The sequence below is a fragment of the Rousettus aegyptiacus genome, unplaced genomic scaffold (genome assembly GCF_014176215.1).
Source record: "Rousettus aegyptiacus isolate mRouAeg1 unplaced genomic scaffold, mRouAeg1.p scaffold_m13_p_1, whole genome shotgun sequence".
Lineage (NCBI taxonomy): Eukaryota > Metazoa > Chordata > Mammalia > Chiroptera > Pteropodidae > Rousettus > Rousettus aegyptiacus.
This window is the reverse complement of record NW_023416284.1, coordinates 650,064-668,116: the sequence shown is the minus strand read 5'-3', so window position 1 is coordinate 668,116 and position 18,053 is coordinate 650,064. Positions and strand designations below refer to the sequence as shown.

General features: G+C 65.6%; 3 protein-coding genes across 10 annotated transcripts in view; 2 read left to right on the top strand and 1 right to left on the bottom strand.

The window, feature by feature from the left end:
• The window catches only part of CFAP74 (cilia and flagella associated protein 74), a 49,711-nt gene extending 39,197 nt beyond the window's left edge, over positions 1-10,514 (top strand). Inside the window, exons 27-40 of one of the 8 annotated variants that reach the window (XM_036227682.1) lie at positions 3,690-3,966; positions 5,078-5,176; positions 5,977-6,116; positions 6,690-6,824; positions 6,988-7,097; positions 7,196-7,251; positions 7,361-7,480; positions 7,597-7,752; positions 8,486-8,618; positions 8,799-8,953; positions 9,146-9,278; positions 9,450-9,595; positions 9,738-9,876; positions 9,985-10,514. In XM_036227682.1, coding sequence (XP_036083575.1) covers positions 3,690-3,966; positions 5,078-5,176; positions 5,977-6,116; positions 6,690-6,824; positions 6,988-7,097; positions 7,196-7,251; positions 7,361-7,480; positions 7,597-7,752; positions 8,486-8,618; positions 8,799-8,953; positions 9,146-9,278; positions 9,450-9,595; positions 9,738-9,876; positions 9,985-10,514 — 2,329 coding nt within the window. Of the gene's footprint in view, positions 1-3,689; positions 3,967-5,077; positions 5,177-5,976; positions 6,117-6,689; positions 6,825-6,987; positions 7,098-7,195; positions 7,252-7,360; positions 7,481-7,596; positions 8,162-8,298; positions 8,619-8,798; positions 8,954-9,145; positions 9,279-9,449; positions 9,596-9,737; positions 9,877-9,984 lie in introns of those variants that run through there. The other 7 variants (XM_036227687.1, XM_036227692.1, XR_004953076.1 and 4 more) reach the window with 7 other exon arrangements.
• A 2,009-nt stretch (positions 10,515-12,523) lies between these two features.
• On the top strand, positions 12,524-14,318 carry TMEM52 (transmembrane protein 52). Its single transcript, XM_036223827.1, has 4 exons — positions 12,524-12,668; positions 12,728-12,878; positions 13,524-13,702; positions 13,894-14,318. The coding sequence occupies exons 1-4, from the start codon at positions 12,524-12,526 to the stop codon at positions 14,202-14,204; spliced, it is 786 nt and encodes a 261-aa protein (XP_036079720.1). The 3' UTR covers positions 14,205-14,318.
• A 436-nt stretch (positions 14,319-14,754) lies between these two features.
• Positions 14,755-15,774, bottom strand: CALML6 (calmodulin like 6). The gene is made up of 5 exons (XM_036223823.1): positions 15,652-15,774; positions 15,343-15,517; positions 15,099-15,243; positions 14,926-15,026; positions 14,755-14,853 (listed from the first exon to the last, which is right to left on the bottom strand). The coding sequence occupies exons 1-5, from the start codon at positions 15,772-15,774 to the stop codon at positions 14,807-14,809; spliced, it is 591 nt and encodes a 196-aa protein (XP_036079716.1). The 3' UTR covers positions 14,755-14,806.
• Between the last annotated feature and the right edge of the window lie 2,279 nt (positions 15,775-18,053).

Here is an 18,053-nt window from a genome sequence, read left to right as displayed (position 1 = left end):
GTCCAGGCGCCTACGGTCACCGCAGCAGGTCTCGTCACCACTGTCACCTCCCGTGCGTGCGGGGTTCTTTCTTTTAAGATCCGCTCTCAGCAACGTCCCGAGATGCGGGACGGCGCGATTAACTGCCGCCCCCGTGCTGCACCTCAAGTCCCCAGGACTCGCAGCTGCGCGTTCTGAAACGCGCCCGTGGACGGAGCTGCAGAAGTCCCCCCGGGCCGCGGCTTGTCTCTTCACTCGCCCGACAGTGTCTCCTGTAAAGCCGACGGCTCTGATTTCCCTGAAGTCCTGTCTGTCTCCTTTTTCCTTACGGATCATGGGTTTGGTGCCTATCCGAGAATTTTTCCCTAATCCCAGATCACACAGATTTTCTTCTGGAAGTGTCATATGCTGACATTTCACACGTGGGTCAGCGATGCCCTCTGGTCAGTTTTTGCAGGAAGCGTGAGGCGTGGCGGGAGTCGCGTTCCCTTCTCTTCCAGCGCCACGGGTGCCGTCGCTGAGAAGGCTCTCCCCTGGGAGCACGACAGCACCGAGCCCCCGGCTCCCCACGTGCTGCTGACAGAGTGTCTGCAGCCGCTGGAACGAAGTCTGTGTCGCTGAACACAAATCTTTTCTTTCCCTGAGTATCTCCGATGCTGACCTGTCCGCGACCCACCCTCTGGGGGAACACGACTCGTCCTCCGAGTCTGATGCCAACCTGTGTTTCCTGGTGCCTGGGCACCTGCAGGGTCTGTTTCCTCTTATTTAAAAACCAATAACGTCATCGGACCACATTCTGGTGTTGGTTGCTGTGGATTAACTTTCCCAGGTGCACGGTGTTTTTCAAACCTTTTTTTTTTCATTTTGGGAGCATTTCCTTGAATTTCAGTCATGGATATTTGCTCCGTCTTTCTCCTGTTATGAGTGTGACGGGTCTTCTCCGCCTCTTCCCATTTGCCGCCTTCTCACTGGTCCTTTTCATCATTTCTTAGTTTTTTTGAGCGGTTCGCCTTGTCTTCTCTTCCTCCGGAAGGACCGTGCCCTGTGCCCCTTTGCGCGTGAGTCCCTTCCAGTGGAGCCTTCGTTCCTAGATCGCCCCTGTCGATGAGCCCTCCTGAGCCCTGACACCTCACCTCTGCGCCCTCGGGGCCCTGGCCTGTGCCGTGGCCCCACGGTGCACTGTGAGTGGCCGCGCGGCGGCAGCCTGCCGTCCCGCGGCGGCCCCTCTCCCCGGCGGCCTGCGCTGCCTGCATGCCTGGGACTCTGCTCCGTACTCTCTCCTGTCTGATACCGTGTGATTCGGTCGCTCTCGGGCTCTTTCTGCGTCTCATCTTCATGCGCAGTTACTTCTGAACTTTTGGAAGGGGGCCCAGCTTCGCAGCCTCGTCTCCTCGCTGGCTCTCGAGCGCCCTCTTCCGGGCATGTGTGTGAAGTGCTGGAAAACAAGCTCTCCCGTTGCGGGGCTCCGCCTCCTGTGCCCTCCCCCCCACACAGCCCCGGGTCCCCACAGGTGAAGGGCCAGCCCGGGCGCCCCACTGAGGGGTTTCCAGGATGTGGGGCTTCTGAGCTAAAACCCAGGGCCACCCCACGTTCGTGGGATCATACTCCATGTATTGACCTACATTTTGCTTTTACATTTTGCCCCCAACTTTATATTTTTTTATAATTGATCCATATTGGCACATCTAAGGGTTCGATTTGGGTGTGTTGAACTTGAGGACCTGTGAATCATCAAAATCAGTGCTTAGCAAAAGATTGCTTCAGATTCATAGGAAGAAGTTTGGACATCAAAATAATCTGGACTTTTTCAAGAATTAGGGTAAGAGCATAGCAAGTTAAACCCAAAGAAAATAGAAGGAAAGACAGAATAATGGGTGGAAGTCAGTGAAGTAGAAATCAAATGTTCAACAGAGACAAACGACAAAGCTACAAGTCCTTTCTGTGAAAAGTAGTAAATTCATCACTCCTGGCAAAACCGATCAAGATAAAAAGAGAGACAGGTCACAGTGATCAGTGTCGGGAATGAAGGGGCGCATCACCGCAGGTCCCGCGAACCCCGAAGGGTCGTAAGGGAGTGACATGAGCAACTCCACCCCAGCAAACGGACGATTTGGATGGAATGGACAAACTCCTCAAAAAAAAACAAACAAAAAAACACACAATTTACCAAAGCTGACACGAGAAAAAACAAAATCTGAACAGTCCGACAGCTTTTAGGGAAATCGGAGCCAACGTTTAAAAGCTCCTCACAGTGAAAAGTGAAGATGGCTTCCTGACGAAGTCTTCCAGACATTTAAAGAAAAACACTGCTGATCTTACACAAAGTTCCCAAAGGACAGGAGAGGAAAGGCCTGGAAGCCATCAGCAGGTGAGGGGCATGACACTGGGGACTCGGGAAGGGTCAGAGCGGGGCTGGGCCCGGCGTGGGGGGCGCGGTCGGCCAGCGGGCGCACTCCCCGGGGCCCGGGGCCCTGGACAGGAGGCGTGCAGACGCAGACGCAGACGCTGACGTGAAGTGAGGCCAGGCGTGCTGTGCCTCTGAAGTGACCCGGGGGACGCGTCTTCGGCCAGCGGCTTGCGGGGAGAGGAACATGTTAAAGCTCGTGCTGAGTCGGAAGCGTTTTATCAGCAGACGCGGCATCGCCGCGTGTGCCGGGCTGGCCGGGGGCGGCCGGCCCGGCCCTGTCCCCGGGTCCTGCACTGAGCCCGCGGCCTCCTCATGGGGACGGCGGCACCGGCCAGTCTCGGTTGGGCCTGGGCGACAGCCACCCGCCGGGTAGGGGGCTTCAGTCGACGGGGATCAACGTGAGCCGCCAGAGGGGGGCCGTCCCCAGCGGCGCCGGCAGACCCGCTGCCACGTGAGCGCCGGGCGCTAGAGGGAAGCGGCCGCAAGGCTCGGGCGGCCCTGAGGAGCAGGGCCCCGGCGTCCCCATTCCCGCGGCCCCGGAACGAAGCCCCTGGCCGTGCGCGGCCAAAGCCGCAGCACTCAGGGCCCCGCGCCGCCGCGACCGTCACGGTTCACCTCTGCTTTTCTGCTGACTGCCCTAACAGTAACTGCCACAGTGGCTCGAGCGGAAGGAACTTTTTTAACATTGGGAGCCTGTGGTCACAGGACGTGAAAATACGGGAATATTTTGACGCGTGAACACGTTTTCGTTATAGGCCAGTATGATAGAGCGATCAACGTCATCCTTTGAGACGTTAAAATACACACAATCAGGACAAAATTGGATGGGAGGAGAGCGCTGGAATAGAGTTCAAAGAAAATGTGGACCGTAAATTTCCAGGGGTTGAGGCTCCGAGTGTCTCTTCCTTCTGCCGGCGACGGCAGGAACCACCTTGCTACGCTTCCTGTGCTTACGAAGAGCAACTTACCAGTTTTACTATTTTAAATGTCAGTGAACATTAAGAAGATAAGCCAGAAATTACCTCTTTAGCAACTGTTTGAACTTGCGATTAAAACTGTAACTGTCCACTTACAATGTGCACAGAGACACACGGCAGTTTCAACAGTCATTAAAATTCATTAACGGGGTAGTGAGCAAAACCCGTGACGACTGCCGTCGTCATCATCGTGGGCACGAGGCACTCCGCCAGGGGCCAGGCGGCTGCCCATCCCGCTCAGGGGCCACCTTGCCCGGCTGCAGAGGGACCTGACGCCCTGCAGCCAGGAGCCCCAGGCCGAACCTGCCGGTGCTGGTCACTTCCAGGTGCTTCAAGCTGACGTGCCGGGCCGTGGGCGTCCACCCGCCCCTGGAGCTGTCCCACTACCAGATCAAGTTTGCGGCCACCGCCTTGTACGACATGTCCGTGGCCACCCTGTACGTCATCAACTCTCACCTGAGCATGAACTCGCTGACCCACTCTGTGCCCCGCATCGGCTCAGAGGACACCTGCCCCGTGGGGCCCACATCGTTTGAGTTCCTGCTGCCCCCGGACTCGCCCATCACCATCTCGCCCTCGGTGGGGACGGTGCTGCCGGGAAAGGTGGGTCTGGGCCCCACGGGTGGGCTGGGGGGGGCGGGGCGCCACAGCCTGGCTCTGCCTGCCCTTGACTGTAGCAGATGTGGGGGGTCAACTGTGTCCCTCAGGAGACCCAGGCAGGCGAGGGGGCCTCTGTGGCCAGTGAGCGTGGCCTGGGGAAGAGGCCGGCCACAGAGGCAGAGGCGACGCAGGCGCCGGGCCGGGCGGGGACGGTCCAGCCTGCGGGAGGGCCTGCAGCCCTCGGAGCTCGCGGCAGGCGGGCACAGAGGCCTGGCCGCCAGGAGCGCAGGGCGTCTGTCCACTGGGTCGGTCCCCGTTGCCCCCCACTCTGCTTTTCCTAATAAAGCAGAAGGAGCCCTCGGCCGGCCCCCCAGGCTGTCGGGGCCTCTCTGAGTGTATGGAATTCCTCACCTTCAGAAGTTGGGGGTGACGGCCATTGTGAGGCCTGTTGAAAGAACTAAGTGAAGAGGGCCACACGGAGGTGCTGGGGTTTCAAGAAGTATGTTTCTTAAAGCGCACTTCATTAAATTTAGCAAACGCTGCTTAGCAGTTACTCCGAAGGGGATCATCACAGCTGGACTCCTGCGTTTCCCCTCCCCCCCCTACTTCATCCCTTCCCGCCCCCCACAACCACCGATACCTGTTGTGACCCGAGCACCTTTGCTGTGCTGGGCCCCGGGAGACCCCGGCGGGCAGCCCTCTGTGGGCCCCGGGCCTCCCCATGGGACAGGCTGCAAGGTAAAGGTGCTTGGGGAAGACTGCTGAGCTGGCCCTGGGGACAGGTTAGGGTGCGGGCGCGCGCCCCCAAACGTCAACATCTGAAAACGGAGTCGTCTTTCTCGCTGGTGTCTCCTGGGCAGCGGGTGGGGTCCTGGTCCCGCCACGGCCGCCATCCCCAGACCCCCAAACCCCGCCGGGGAGAGTGGGCTTAGTAATCACGCACAGCAGCCCACCCCACCTTCCGGGGCAGAGGGAGTGGTCAGGGAGGCCTTCCTGGAAGGGGCATGGCAAACTGAAATCCCTAGGAAGGATGGGGGTTCGCACCAGGAGTGTCGGCTCAGCCCCTGCGGTCCCAGGAGCCGAGGGCAGGCACCAGCAGGCCCTGTCCCCACAGAGGTGCCTGGTGAAGGTGGCCTTCCAGCCTGTGCTGCCCAGCGAGCTGATCCACGAGCAAGTCCTCCAGATCCTGAGGAAAGCCTTGGAGAGCAAACCGGTTGGTGGGGGCGCTGCTGGGGATCCGCGGTGGGGGCGGGGGGGGGGGGGGGGGGGGGAGGAGGGGGGGGCGGTGGCAAACAGTGCCAGCCCCCGAGGGCCGAGGGCCCCGGCACCCTGCCAGGAGCTGTTTTTGAGAGGTTAAACTTTTCCTTGGCAAGGCCCCAGCGGGGTCTCGGGCGGGCACCGGCCCCTGTCCCGGGCTAGGCTAGCAGGCAGGACTCACCTCCTGCGCGGAACGAGTGGGGAGGGCAGACCCGCCGGCAAAGCAGCTGCGCATCTTAGCCTCCGGCCTGGGCGCCCCCCCCCAGCGGCCACCGGCCTGGGGGGACGCGTCCCGCCCGGGGGGCACCCCGGGGGTCGGGCTTCTGCCGGGAGGGCGTCTGCGCAGACCGCACCCGGACGCCGTGCGCCTCTCCACGTTCCGCGGTGTCGTGTTGAGCGCGCCCGCCGGAGCATGCGCAGGAGGAACACGCGCGGCCCTGGCCCTGGCCCTGGCCCTGGCCCTGGCCCTGGCCCGCCCTGCTCTTCGGCCTCTTCGTGCATCGGTTTCCCTGTTGACGAAGGCAGACACCTCAGCTGGGGCTCAGCCCCACGGGGACTCTGCACTGGGCCCTGGGTCTCCCTGGACACTCATCTGTGTTGCTCTTGCTGCACGGTTTGGGTCCCTGTCCTCCGCAAACCCACGCCCCGGGGGTTCTTTCGCTGGGCCCCGGGGCAGCCTCGCTGGGCAGCATGGCGCCTGCCCACCTGGCCAAGCAAGGCCCTGGGGCAGCCGCACAGCCAGCCTCCACCGCGCAGGCCCGCAAGGACACAGCTACCCAGAGGAAGGACCTGAGGAAGCAGTCTGTGTCCACCGTGCGGCTGCAGAACCGAGACGGACTGTCCCGGGCCTCCGCCTCCGACGGGCTGGAGCTGCAGAAGCAGGACCTCACGTCCAGGTGCGTCCGCGTGCGCCCGGGAGGAGGCCGCCCGCCCCCTTCCCTCCACGCCCGTGATGGGGGCCCGCCCTGCCCCCACAGAGGCCACCCGCACAGACTGCCTGAAGCAGAGCTGCTTCGAGCCAGTGGCTGGAAGTGCAGGCCTGGGCCGGCCTCAGACACATCTGGACCCAGGGGCTACCTGCAGGGCCCTCCGCACCTGGGCATGAGCCCAGCCCGTTCCCCTGGGGCCAGTGTCCCCTGAGCAGCCTCACTCCGGGGCTGGGGAGATGCCGCTGCCTTGACTCCCACATTCCCAGCCCTGCAGCCCCAGCCCACCTGGGTACAAGTGAGGCCCCTGGGATGTGGGGGCAGCCCCCACAGGAATCAGGGAAGGGGGTGGGAAAGCCCGCTGGGCAGATAGAACTGGGGCAGCCACAGCTGGGGCCCAGCGTGTCCCCCTTGTCCCTCCTACCCGGGGCGGGGGGGGGTGGCCTTGCGGAGGGGTCTGCAGAGAGCGGGCGGAGCCTCCAGGGCTGCTGGGGGGCACGGTGCGGGCACAGGCGTGAGAGCAGGCTGCCGGCCTCATCACAGCTCCGAGGAGTACCAGGTTGCCCAGGCTGCCCTGGCCAGAACCTTCCAGGGGAAGTTCGACAAGTTTGTGGTCCCCTGTGTCATTGCCAGCGGCGACATCCAAGACAGGAAGGGGGCAGAGCCCCTAAGCTTCAGGTGCGAGCTCCGGCCAGGTGGGGTGTGGGCAGCCAAAGTCACTGTCCCTCTTCTGATACCAACAGACCCAGGGCCTGGGGCAGGGGCACGGTGGCCGGGTGGGCGGGGACCAGACGTGGGAGGCAGGGACCGAGTGCCACCAGCTCGCCCTGCCTACCCCCAGTCCCCACAACACCCTGTACCTGGAGCTGTGGTGTCCAGCGGTGGCACCACCCATCGTAGTGACATCCAACAAAGGCAAGACCACCTGCAACTTCGGCGACGTCGCTGTAGGTGAGCCCCGCTCGGGCCCAGCCCCCCACCCACAGGGACCCCGGCCCGCACGTCCCAGCCAGGCCCGGGCAGACACTGACACCCCCGACCCGTTTCAGGTCACTGCGGCATAAAGAAGGTCTCCATCCAGAACACCTGCCCCGAGGACCTGGCCGTATCCTCGTGGGCACGCAGCCCGGGTGGCCAACGGGGCAGGGTGGGGGGGGGCCGGCCAGGGGCCGCAGCCCCACCCTGGCCACCTCTCCTTGACAATGGGCCTTCAGGTGGACTTCTCCGTGCTGAACCCCAATGGCCCCTTTGTCCTGCTGAACCCCATCAGCAGGCTGCCTGCGGGGAAGACGCAGGTCCTGAAGATATCCTTCTCTCCGCGGGAGAGCATGGTGGTGAGTCCCAGGCCCGCCCTGCGCCGCGCTGCGCCTGGGGCCCCGCAGCCATGACACGGCTCCGCGCACGCCTCAGACACACGTCTGCTCCAGGCTGACGGGCATGGTCTCCGCAGGCCCAAGAAACCCTGGACATCATCACCAAGAGAGGCACACTCTCCCTGACCCTCCTCGGTGTTGGGGTGGCATCCATGATCACGTGCTCCATTGAAGGGGACGTCCTCAACATGGGCTACGTGATTGCCAGAGAGTCTGTCTCGGCCAGCTTCAAGGTGAAGCACGCGCGGCCCAGGAGCCTGCCCAGCCTGCTGGGAAGGGGTTCTGCCCGGGGAGGGGTCGGGGAGCCCTCCCAGCAGCTGCCACCGCCGCTGCCCTCTGCGGCAGAGGGAAGGCTGAGGAGCCCCTCCCTCCACCTCAGGCCTCCCGGGGCCCCTGGTCCTCCTGCCACAGGGCCTCTGCATGGCCCTCCCATCCGGTGGGGGAGAAGCTCCGCACAGGCACCATTTGCGGAGGGGGTAGTCTGCAGGAGTTTGCAGACTCCGGGCGAGGTCACACTGCCCTGTAGACTACCACTCCCGTGCAAGAAGGCAGGCCTTCCCGGCAGCGCCCCCTTGTTTCTGGGCGGCACAGGCACCTGGGGTCCAGCCTTCCACAGGACACCTGCCACCTAGCCTGGCTGAGGTTGGGGCCTGGGTGCAGACCAGGGCGCTAGGAGGTGTTTTACCGAGGAGGGGGGCTCTCAGGAGCAGGGGGTGAAGGGCAGGGAAGAAAGTGGGGGAGGATGTTGTTGGTTCAGCCGAAGGCTGCCGTGTCTTCAGGGACTGCTCTGGAAGACAGAGGCCACGACGAGCTGCCTCCTGGAGGATGGGCAGCTCGGGCTGGGGCGCCGGCCTGGAAGGGGCGTGCGCAGCGCAAGACGCCGGCGTCGGGAGCGCTGGAGGCCGCGGGCTGGCCGCGCGGGCAGGGGGCTGATGCAGGGGGCTGACGGTCACCGGGTCGCCGCAGCTGCAGAACAACTCCTCGCTGCCCATCAAGTTCTCCATGCGGCTGGACAGCCTCTCCGGCACCCGGAGCAAGGACCAGCAGCAGCTGCCGCAGTTCCTCGCCGCCTCGCCGGCCCAGAGGACAGAAATCGTGGGTGAGCCGCGAGGGGGGCGGGGCGGGGTGGGCAGGACTGCAGGGGGGAGGGGTCTCAGGCCCGCAGCGTCCGGGAGGTGGGGAGGAGGACAATGTAGGAAAGGCAAGAGGGGCTGGGCGTGGGGCCGCGGCGCTGGGCCGGGGAGGAGCGGGCGCAGGGACCGCCTCGCCCCGCCCGCAGGCACGCAGAACCACAGCGGCCAGAGCGTGTTCAGCGTGGTCCCGGTGGAGGGCGTCATGGACCCTGGCGTGGCGCAGGACTTCACCGTGACGTTCAGCCCAGACCACGAGAGCCTGTACTTCTCCGACCGGCTGCAGGTGGTGCTCTTCGAGAAGGTGCGGCCTCGCCCCGCCCCCAGCCCCGCCCCACTGGGGAGGCCCTGACCGTGCCTGGGGCTCCACGCCAGGTGGAGGGTTGTCGGGTGGAGACCTGCGTCCCGGGTCCCACGGGCCGCATACCCCAGCCCTGCCGCTCCCGGCGTCCCAGCGCAGGGTGGCTGGACGAGGCTGCTCTGCTCCTTGTCGCAGAAAGTCTCCCACCAGATCCTCCTGAAGGGCGCGGCCCGCGAGCACATGATGTTTGTGGAGGGCGGAGACCCCCTGGACGTGCCCGTGGAGTCCCTGACGGTGATCCCCTCCAGCGACCTCGAGCGCAGAGAGGGTGAGCCATGCGGGGCGGGTCAGGGGCATTCCCCGCCCATCGTGGGGCGGGGTTATGCTCACCGGAGACTGCCAGAGAACCAGCTCCCCCTCCGTCCCTCACGCCCAGTAGCTGCACGCTCGCACCCCCCCCCCACTCCCCCACACTCCCACACCCCCAACCCCCACCCAGGACTTCCCTCCCCAGAAACCGAGGAGCTGAAGCCCATCCTCGTGACCCTGGACTACCTTCAGCTGGACACTGACACACCGGCCCCACCTGCCACTCGGGAGCTGCAGGTGGGCTGTATCCGGACCACCCAGCTGTCCCCAAAGAAGGTGACCACAGCACTGGCCCAGCCCGGGCAGCCCCAGCCCTGCCCAGCCTTGCCCCGCTGGGTGTGGGGAGGGGCTGGGCAGCCGGGCCCCCAGCCGCACTGTCTCCAGTGCGGCCCCCCACCAGCAGCTGCCACGCCCACAGATGGTGGAGTTCAGCCTGGACAACGTGGCGACCTTGCAGCACCACGGGTTCACGGTCGAGCCCTCCAAGGGCTCCGTGGAGCGCGGCCAGACCAAGACCATCAGCATCTCCTGGATGCCGCCCGATGACTTCGATGTAGGTGCTGCAGGGGAGCCCCGGGGGAGCGAGGCGGGCAGTGCAGCGGAGAGACGGCAGAGCTGCCCGGCACTGTGCCCGGTGGCTGAGTGCCCCCCGCGTCCCGTTCCAGCCGGACCACCCACTCATGGTGTCAGCCCTGCTGCAGCTCAGGGGGGACGTGAAGGAGACCTACAAGGTCTTCTTTGTAGCCCAGGTGGTGACCGGCCTCTGAAGCCACAGGAGTCTCTGCGGATACCCCCGGAGTCTCCTGCGTACCCTCAAAGCCCTCCCCCAGTCTGTGGGCCAGGCCGAGCCACCCAGGGGCCTGGGGCCAGGCAGCCCGCTGCAGGGTCCCATGGCTGGGGCACCCCAGCCCCACAGGCCCAGATGCTTGCTGCTGCCTTGGACCTCATGACCACGTGGCCCGGAGCTCCCCGTGCCTGGGCCCCACACCCAGAACCAGCAGCTAGGCCAGTCCTGCCCACAACCTGCCCCAGCCCGAGCCCCTTGGAGCCCCTACCCCCGCCAGCACTGCTGGCCTTCAGAGGTCCGGATGGGGGAAGAGCTGTCCCCACAGGTCTGTCAATAAACTCCATGTGCCTCCGTGTACCGGTCTGCAGTGTGGGCGACAGCGACTTCACCGGGGCGAGCACAGAGTGACTGACTGGTGGGAGGGTGCTGGGGTGCACAGCTGGAGGGCCAACTGGCCCAGACCCAGAGCCCCAGGGAGGAGGGGGAAGGGGGCAGGAGGCGACAAACCCAGGTGCCCCTCCCAACTTCCAGGATCCCTGACGGTCGACCCCGAGCGAGGAGTGGGCACATGTCTGGGACACACCCCTGCTGGTGTCCTCCCGGCCCCGTCAAGGGCCCAGGGTGAGGCCAGCGCATGCATTTGGCTCTACATTTTGGAACTGAGTTCAGGCTCAGCCTTTGGTCTCAACTGGCCCTTCAAGATGGAAGCACCCCGCCCCAGCCCATGAGATGCTGCCAGGAGCCCCGAATGGTGCCTGCACCCCGGCCCCTGCCTTCCAAAGAGCGGCTGGTGGGACCCTGTCCCACAGAGCCCGCCCAGCCTGGCGCCCCTGTCCGCGGCCCGGCATGTCCACCCACCCTAGCCCCACACCAGCCACTGACAGGAGTGGACAGCGTGGTACCGCCTCTCCCGGACACAGGCTTCAGGAACCCAGCCTGGAGCCGCCTTCTCATCCATTTCTCAGGGCCCTTGGGCCTAGAAGCCTGCCATCTGTCTCCCCTTGAGCAGGTGACAGTGACCCTAGAGAGGCATGTTGCAGGACTTCTGTCTGGGGGGCAGACCCCGGTTCCTTCCTACCCCTCATGGAGCCTGATCAGCCAGAGCCCAAGTTGCTGCCTCCCCGGGGTGAGAGGAGAAGGTGGGGTCCTGCAGCCTGGGCTGGGCCAGGCCCCAGGGGAGGGTCTCCCTGCAGGGCGTGGGGCATATTCCTGACTCCTCCTAGGGCAGCCAGCAGGAGGGCCAGGCCCTGCCAGGGGACGCTGGCACTCACTGGCCCAAACTCCTGCAGGTTGGCGAAACAGCTGCCTCCCCTCTCCCCTCCCACCCCTGAGCTGCGCCTTGCGGAGGCAGGAGGGAGGAAACGGCCTGGCTGGCAGGGTCCTGGGCGCTGCATCACAGGCCAGAGGTGCAGGACAGCTTCAGGACAGAGCCCCAGCTGGAGTCAGATCAGGGAGCAGGTGTCCAGCAGATCCAGGAACCAGGGAGCCAAGCCAAGTAGGCCCTGTCCTGGGGGTGGGGTGGGGGGTGAGGTGGCTTCTCCTCCAGTGGGGGAGATGTGAGAAAACAGGGGGCAGGGTAGCTGCTCCCCCACCCTGCCTGGGCAAGGCGGACCGCCCTGCAGTTACCAAGCTGATCGGCTCCCTTCGCCTGATCACCGGGTGCCAGAGCACAGGGCAGTGAGCCTGGCAGGGCGCCTAGGGGTGAGGGCCAGGGTTTTCTGCCAGAAGAAAGGGCCCAGCCTTCCCCCCGCAATGGACAGCCCGCATTCCAGGCCTACGGGGGTGTCTCTGGGCCCTGTGCCTACCAGGCCCAGAAGTCAGGGAGGCCACATTCCCCAGGCTGAGCTCCTGGGAGGTGGGCTGGCCCCGCGCCGCCCCCCCAACACACACCGTTTGCGCGCCTGCTGCGTGCGTAGACGCACAACAAATGTCGTTTAACAACGCTAGGAACGCGCCAGGGTCTCCCCTGTCGCAGCTCTTTACCTTGAGCACCGCGGTGTGGGCCAGGTTTGGTCACAGATGTCCCTGGTCGCCGCTCTCCCAGAGGGCACCCGGGTCCACATCGAGCCCGACTTCAAGACAGGCAACGGGCTCCGCGCCTGAGCCGAGGACGAGGCGGGCCCCCCCGCCCCCCCCCCCCCCCCCCGCCAAGACCCTAGGGGACCGGCCTGGCAGGGAAGGGGCCGGTCACAGGGCGGGCATCGGAGGGCCGCGCCGCAGGGGCGGAGCTTCCAGTGGACCGGAGCCCCCGTGGGCAGCACCCTGAGGCGGGGGCGGAGCCAGTGGCGAGGCGGCCTCTAAAGGACGCGGAGATCATTGGGTGGCGGCTTGGGGGCGGGGCTCTGGGCGGGACCTCAGGTCTCCGGACGGGTCTGCGCTGGGCGGGGCCTCCATACAGCGGCGGGTCCTCGTCGAGCATGTTTGCGGGGACAGCGGCCGCCCGCGGGCTCCTGCAGCTGCCGCTGCCGCTCCTGCTGCTGCCGCAGGTGGGTCGCCGGGCGCTCGGCTCGGGCCCCGCGGGGCTGGTCTGCCCTCTGTGCGTCCCGGCCCGAACGCACCCCTGTACCCACAGGTGGCGCTGGGATTCGCGGACGGCAGCTGCGACCCCTCCGACCAGTAAGTCGGGGGCGGGGGGAGAGGGAGCCTGGCGCCGCCCTGCGCGGAGGCGAGGGCGGGGCAGTGGGCCGGACCGGTGCCCCGCTTGCTCCAGGTGCCGCCCTGTCCCCGCAGATGCCCACCCCAGGCGCGTTGGAGCAGCCTGTGGCACGTGGGGTAAGTGGAGGCCGCGGCGCAGAGCTGGAGCCGGGTCCAACGGTTCTCCCTGGAACCAAGCCCACCAGATCCTGCCCCTTCCGCCCCTTTCCCCCACTGTCCCCTGGCCCTGCTGCACGGCCGAGGAGTCACCAGCACTGTCCCCCGCCCCGCGGGAAGGCGCTGGGGTCCTCAGCAGCCTTCGGGCCCGGCAGCAGGAGCGGTCTCCTCTGTGGGTCCTGACCCAGCCCCGCACAGCTCCAGCCCCTGGCTCTTGGCAGGGCCTCCCTCCAGAGGTGCCGGGCCGCCCCCCACTCCCCCTTCCTCTCTCCTGAGGGAGTCCCCTGTGAACATGGCTGTGGGTCCAGGAATAGGAGTGTGCAGTCAGCCCAGGACAGGGTGTCCTGGGAGTGAGCCCAAGGCCACTTGTGGCCAGCCCTGGAGAGACAGCCAGGACAGGCCCAGCAGCAGGAGGCCTGGGTGGGCAGCTGCTCAGGCCCAGCTCTGGCCAGGAAGAAGGCCGCGGGCCTGGAGAGGCGTCGTCTGGTTTTCTTTTATCCTGCCCGTTTTCCTGTCTTGGGTGGCTGGGCCATAAGTGCCCCCAGCAGCAGGCCCCCAGTGGCCCGGGGGTCAGCCCCGTGGTGGGTCCTGCTCCTCTCTGCCCAGGCTTATCCTGCTGGCCGTCCTCTTGCTGCTGCTGTGTGGGGTCACGGCCAGCTGTGTCCGGTTCTGCTGCCTCCGGAAGCGGGCACACACCCAGCCACACCTGCCATCGGCACCTCAGCCTTGCGACCTGACCATCGTCCCTGTGGACAGTGACAGCCCTGCGCACAGCACGGTGACCTGTGAGTGCACAGCTGGCTTGGTGGCCCGCCTGCCTGCAAGCGTGTGGGGGGCGGGTGAGGGCCAGACCCATGCCCACAAACACACTCTGGTCCCCTGCAGCCTGCAGCTCCGCGCAGCACCTGGCCGGCATGCAGCTGCCCCTGCCCTTTGTGGGGCTGGACCTTGACTCCGTGACCCCTCCTGCCTACAGCCTCTGCGCCCCTGAGCTGCCGCCCTCCTATGATGAGGCTGTCAGGATGGCCAAACCCCGACAGAAAGAGCCACTCCCCTCTCAATAGTCTAGTCCCCTTGTGGGGCCTCAGGCTTAGAGACCCCTCCTGGACCCAACGCGCCAGCTGCAGCCCCGGTGCCCCTCGGAGGGGGTGCATAGGCCCTCCTGAGCTCCCGAGGCCACCGGCCACCTCGTGCTCACAGGCTCCCCAGCCCACCCTCACCATCCTTCCCCCTGGGAAGACCAGACGTCCAGCACATTGCTGCAGCCCTGGCCTCGTTGCTATGTAACGCCAGGCAGCCGAACCGGCAGGCCCTGTGTTGACCACATACACACATGCGCGTGCGCGCACAAACACACACACACACACACACAAACACACACAATGCTGCTACATTCAGCCCCAGCCCCTGGCCCAGCCCAGCAGGCCCTCAGCCCCAAGGGAGCCCCACAGGCCCAAGCCGCCATGGTTTTTGGAGAGAGAATAAAATTTGTATGTAAGCAGTCTCTGCCTGAAGGAGCGGGCTCCGGGAGGGGCCTTGGGCAGGCGCCCCGGTGCAGGCGAGTGGGGGGAGGGGTGCCCGGCCTCTGCCCGGCCCGGCCTCAGGCAGCCCAGAGCGGGGCTGTGGGTGCTATCAGGTGTCACAGCAGAAGTGACCGGCTGTGTGCCACGCCCAACCCAGGAAAACCCTTTCCCTTCTCCAGACCCACGCCTCCGTCGGGCCGGGGGCAGTGAAGCGCACGCGAGTCTGGCTGGAGCGTTTATTGGCCACGTCGCCGGGGACGGGGGGGGGGGGGGGGGGGAGGGGAGGGCGGGGGGGGCAGGGTGGGCCACGACGTGGGCAGCAGCCTTCCTCGCTCGGGCAGCTTCCCACGGCAGAAGCAGCTGCTCCTACTGGACCAGCTTGAAGGACTCTCCGGTCATCATGGCCACGAACTCTGGGAGCAGAGGGACAGGTCAGCGGCGCGGCGGGCCGGGCCGGGCCGCGGGCTCCCGGCGCCCCCGCTCACCCTCGTAGTCGATGGTGCCGTCCCCGTCCTTGTCGGCCTCCTTCATCATCTGCTCAGCCTCCACCTCGTTGAGGGGCTCCCCTGCGTTCATGAGCACGTACCTGCGGGACCACCAAACTGAGCGGCGGCCGGCGGGGCGCCCGCCCGCGCCCGCCCCGCCGTGCCGGGCCTACTTGAGCGTGTCCCAGTCGATGTAGCCCTTGCCCTCCTTGTCGAAGACGCGGAAAGCCGCCCTCAGCTCGCCCTCCTGGTTCTGGGCCTTCTCCCAGTAAACGCCCATCAGGGCCAAGAAGCTGCTGCAGTTGAAGAAGCCTTTGTCTGCGAGGAGCAAGCAGCGGGCCAGGCTGCGTGAGGACGGGCCGCACAGCTCCCCGCCATCCCGGGCGCCCCCCGCCCCCGGGCCCCATCCGGCCTCACTGTCTCTGTCCACGTCCTTGGCCATGGAGGCCAGCTCGCTCTTGGTGGGGTTGATGCCCAGCAGGCTCATGAGCCGCTCCAGCTCGCCCGTCTTCACCTCCCCGTTCCCCTCCTCGTCGAACATCTCGAAGACGCCCTTGTACTCCTTGACCTGCTGGGCCGTCAGGCGCTCTGCCTGTGGGGACACGCCGGCCGGCTTCACGGGGCCCCCCGCCCCTCGGTCGAGGGGAGGGCGGAGGCCCCAGGATGCAGGGCACGGCCACCCTCCGGGGCCGCAGCCCAGAGCTGGCTCCCAGACCCGGTGCATACACGATGGGCCGTGCGGGACATGCAGGTCTCCCAGGGGAGGCCCTCGAGGCAGGCCAGGTGTGAGGCACAGGCCAGAGCACAGGCCAGCCCATGGGAACAGTGGGGGGTGTGGGTGGGGGTCATGTCCAACCCGGGGGCCACAGCCCTGCACACGAGGTGAGGGCCAGAGAGGGACACCCTGGACCAACTTGAAGAGGAGCCTGAGCCCGGGCCAAGTGACGGTGGCTCCCAGGCAGGGGCTTCTGGGCCTGGAGGACAGGCCGGGGCAGAGTCCTCAGCCCAGCCATCTCCAGCATCCCGGAGGGATAGTCCAGCACCTGGCCACCTCCGTGACAGCTTTCAGAAAGGGCTGCTCTGCCCTGGCCCCCCGAGCAAGGGCAGTGTCAGAGCCCCAGGGCTCGGCCTTGACCCCCCACTCTGTCCTCCCTGCCCAGCCTCGCTGAGCTTCCTTCTCAGAGACCCCCACGCCTTCAGGCGTGACCCCAGAGGACCCCTGAGCCTGGAGGCCCTGCCCCAGCTCCCACTCCCCAGCCAGCCTGCCCACCGGGGCCTCCGCTGGGTGCCAGGAACAGCCTTACCATGTCCGGGGCTGGCTGAGAGGGCCCTGCGGTGGCACTGGTGCTGCTGGGGGCAGAGGACGAGGGGCAGAGGTGGCAGCTGCGTTTTAGCTGGGCCCGGCTGCCCGGGGTCCCCGGGGTCCAGGTTCTAAGAGCCTTTTATGGCCAGGAGATTCTGCTGGCCCTATTTTGGGACAGGTGTGGCTCTCCCCCACATGACCTCTTCCCGGCTGTCCTCTACGGGGCATCCCCTCGGCCTGGAGCCCCCCCTCAGACCCTGGTCCCGGCCGAGGCCCCCAGCCCAGCCGGAGCCTTCCGGGGGCCGCAGCGAGGGTGGACCCCTCGGACCCGGCCCTTCGCTCATGCTGCTCCCTCGTCACCATGTCACCGTCCTCCCACCATCCACGGCGGGACCATCACAAGGGCCAGAGCCGCTTGTTTGTGAGGGTTCTTCGATGCCTACCTGGTCAGGTAACGCCCTCACGTCTGTGTGGGCCCAGTGCCAGACAGGTATGTGTGACGCATTCGGGCACCTCTGGCCGCCCTGTGCGGAGGGCCGGGGGCCCACAGTCCATGGGCAGACAGCTGCACGTGGCCAGGGGCAAAGGGGCAGGACGGGCAGGACCAGTGGCCAGACTGGCCTCCAGGAGGCCAGGCCAGGTTTCCTCCCGGCAGTCTGGGGCTATTCTGAGGTTCCTCGGGGAAATCCGACCTCTCTTCCACTCAGAACAGCAAAGCTGGCTCCCGAGGGAGCTGCGTGCCAGGCTGTTTAGTGACGGGACACCACAGCCACCCACACCTGCCCACATGTGCTCAGTCCTGAGACACGGGCATCCAGCCCCAACCCCCACCCCCGTCGGCACCTCCCCGCCCCCGGCAGGGAGCACAGGACCCACCGAGGGGGCTCATCCCATCCCTCCAGCTCCTGCTCCCAGGGACAGTCGTAGATGGCCCCCCTGCACAGCCCCCAGAGTCTCACACACACACAGACCTGCCCCACCCCCCATGACAGCCTGATGAATTTGAGCAGGTGACGTGTGCCATGTCCCCTGCCAGCATGGCTGGTTCCAGCCTCCGGAATATCTGAAGCCTTGAGGACGCTTCCCACTGAGGCCCCAGCCAGCTGCTGAGGCCACAAGATTTGTGCTGACAGGGACAAGATGGTTCCAGCAGGCACCAGGCCAGCAGGCCCAGCGGGGGCTGGAGGAAAAGCCGGCTCTGGGTCCCCCACCTTCATCCTGACGGCCCCACGGCCCTAGCTCTGGGCTCTCTGATGGCGACAAAAGACTTCCCACCCCTCCCCTTGAAAATCCCAAACAACAGGAAAAGGAGTCGGAACTATAACACCACTTCACGAAACGCCTCACGTCCAGAAGCCCGAACCACAATGGATGATGAAGCCCACAGAGCAGATGACAGATGGGGGGAGGCAGGCGGGGGGAGGAGCCCAGTGGCGGCCCGAGGAGAGAGAGGACGGGAGGGTTAACTTCATGTCGCTTTCACTAGGCTGTGGCGCCCGATTAAAACAATGGGCAGAGGACCCAAACAGACGTTTCTCCAGAGAAGACATACAGGTGGCCGACAAGCACCTGAAAAGATGCTCAGCACTACTGACCGTTAGGAAAATACAAATCGAAACCACAGTGAGATATCACTTACTACCAATGAGGATGGCTGCTGCCAAAGCACACGCTTCAGACACACGCGTGTGCACGCACACACACAGGAAAGGCGGGCTGCCGAGGACGTGGAGCGTCGAAACCCCGGTGCACTGTTGGTGGGACTGTAAAATGGTGCAGCTGCTGTGGAAAAAGCACGGCGTTTCTTCCAAAAATAGAAGTGCCA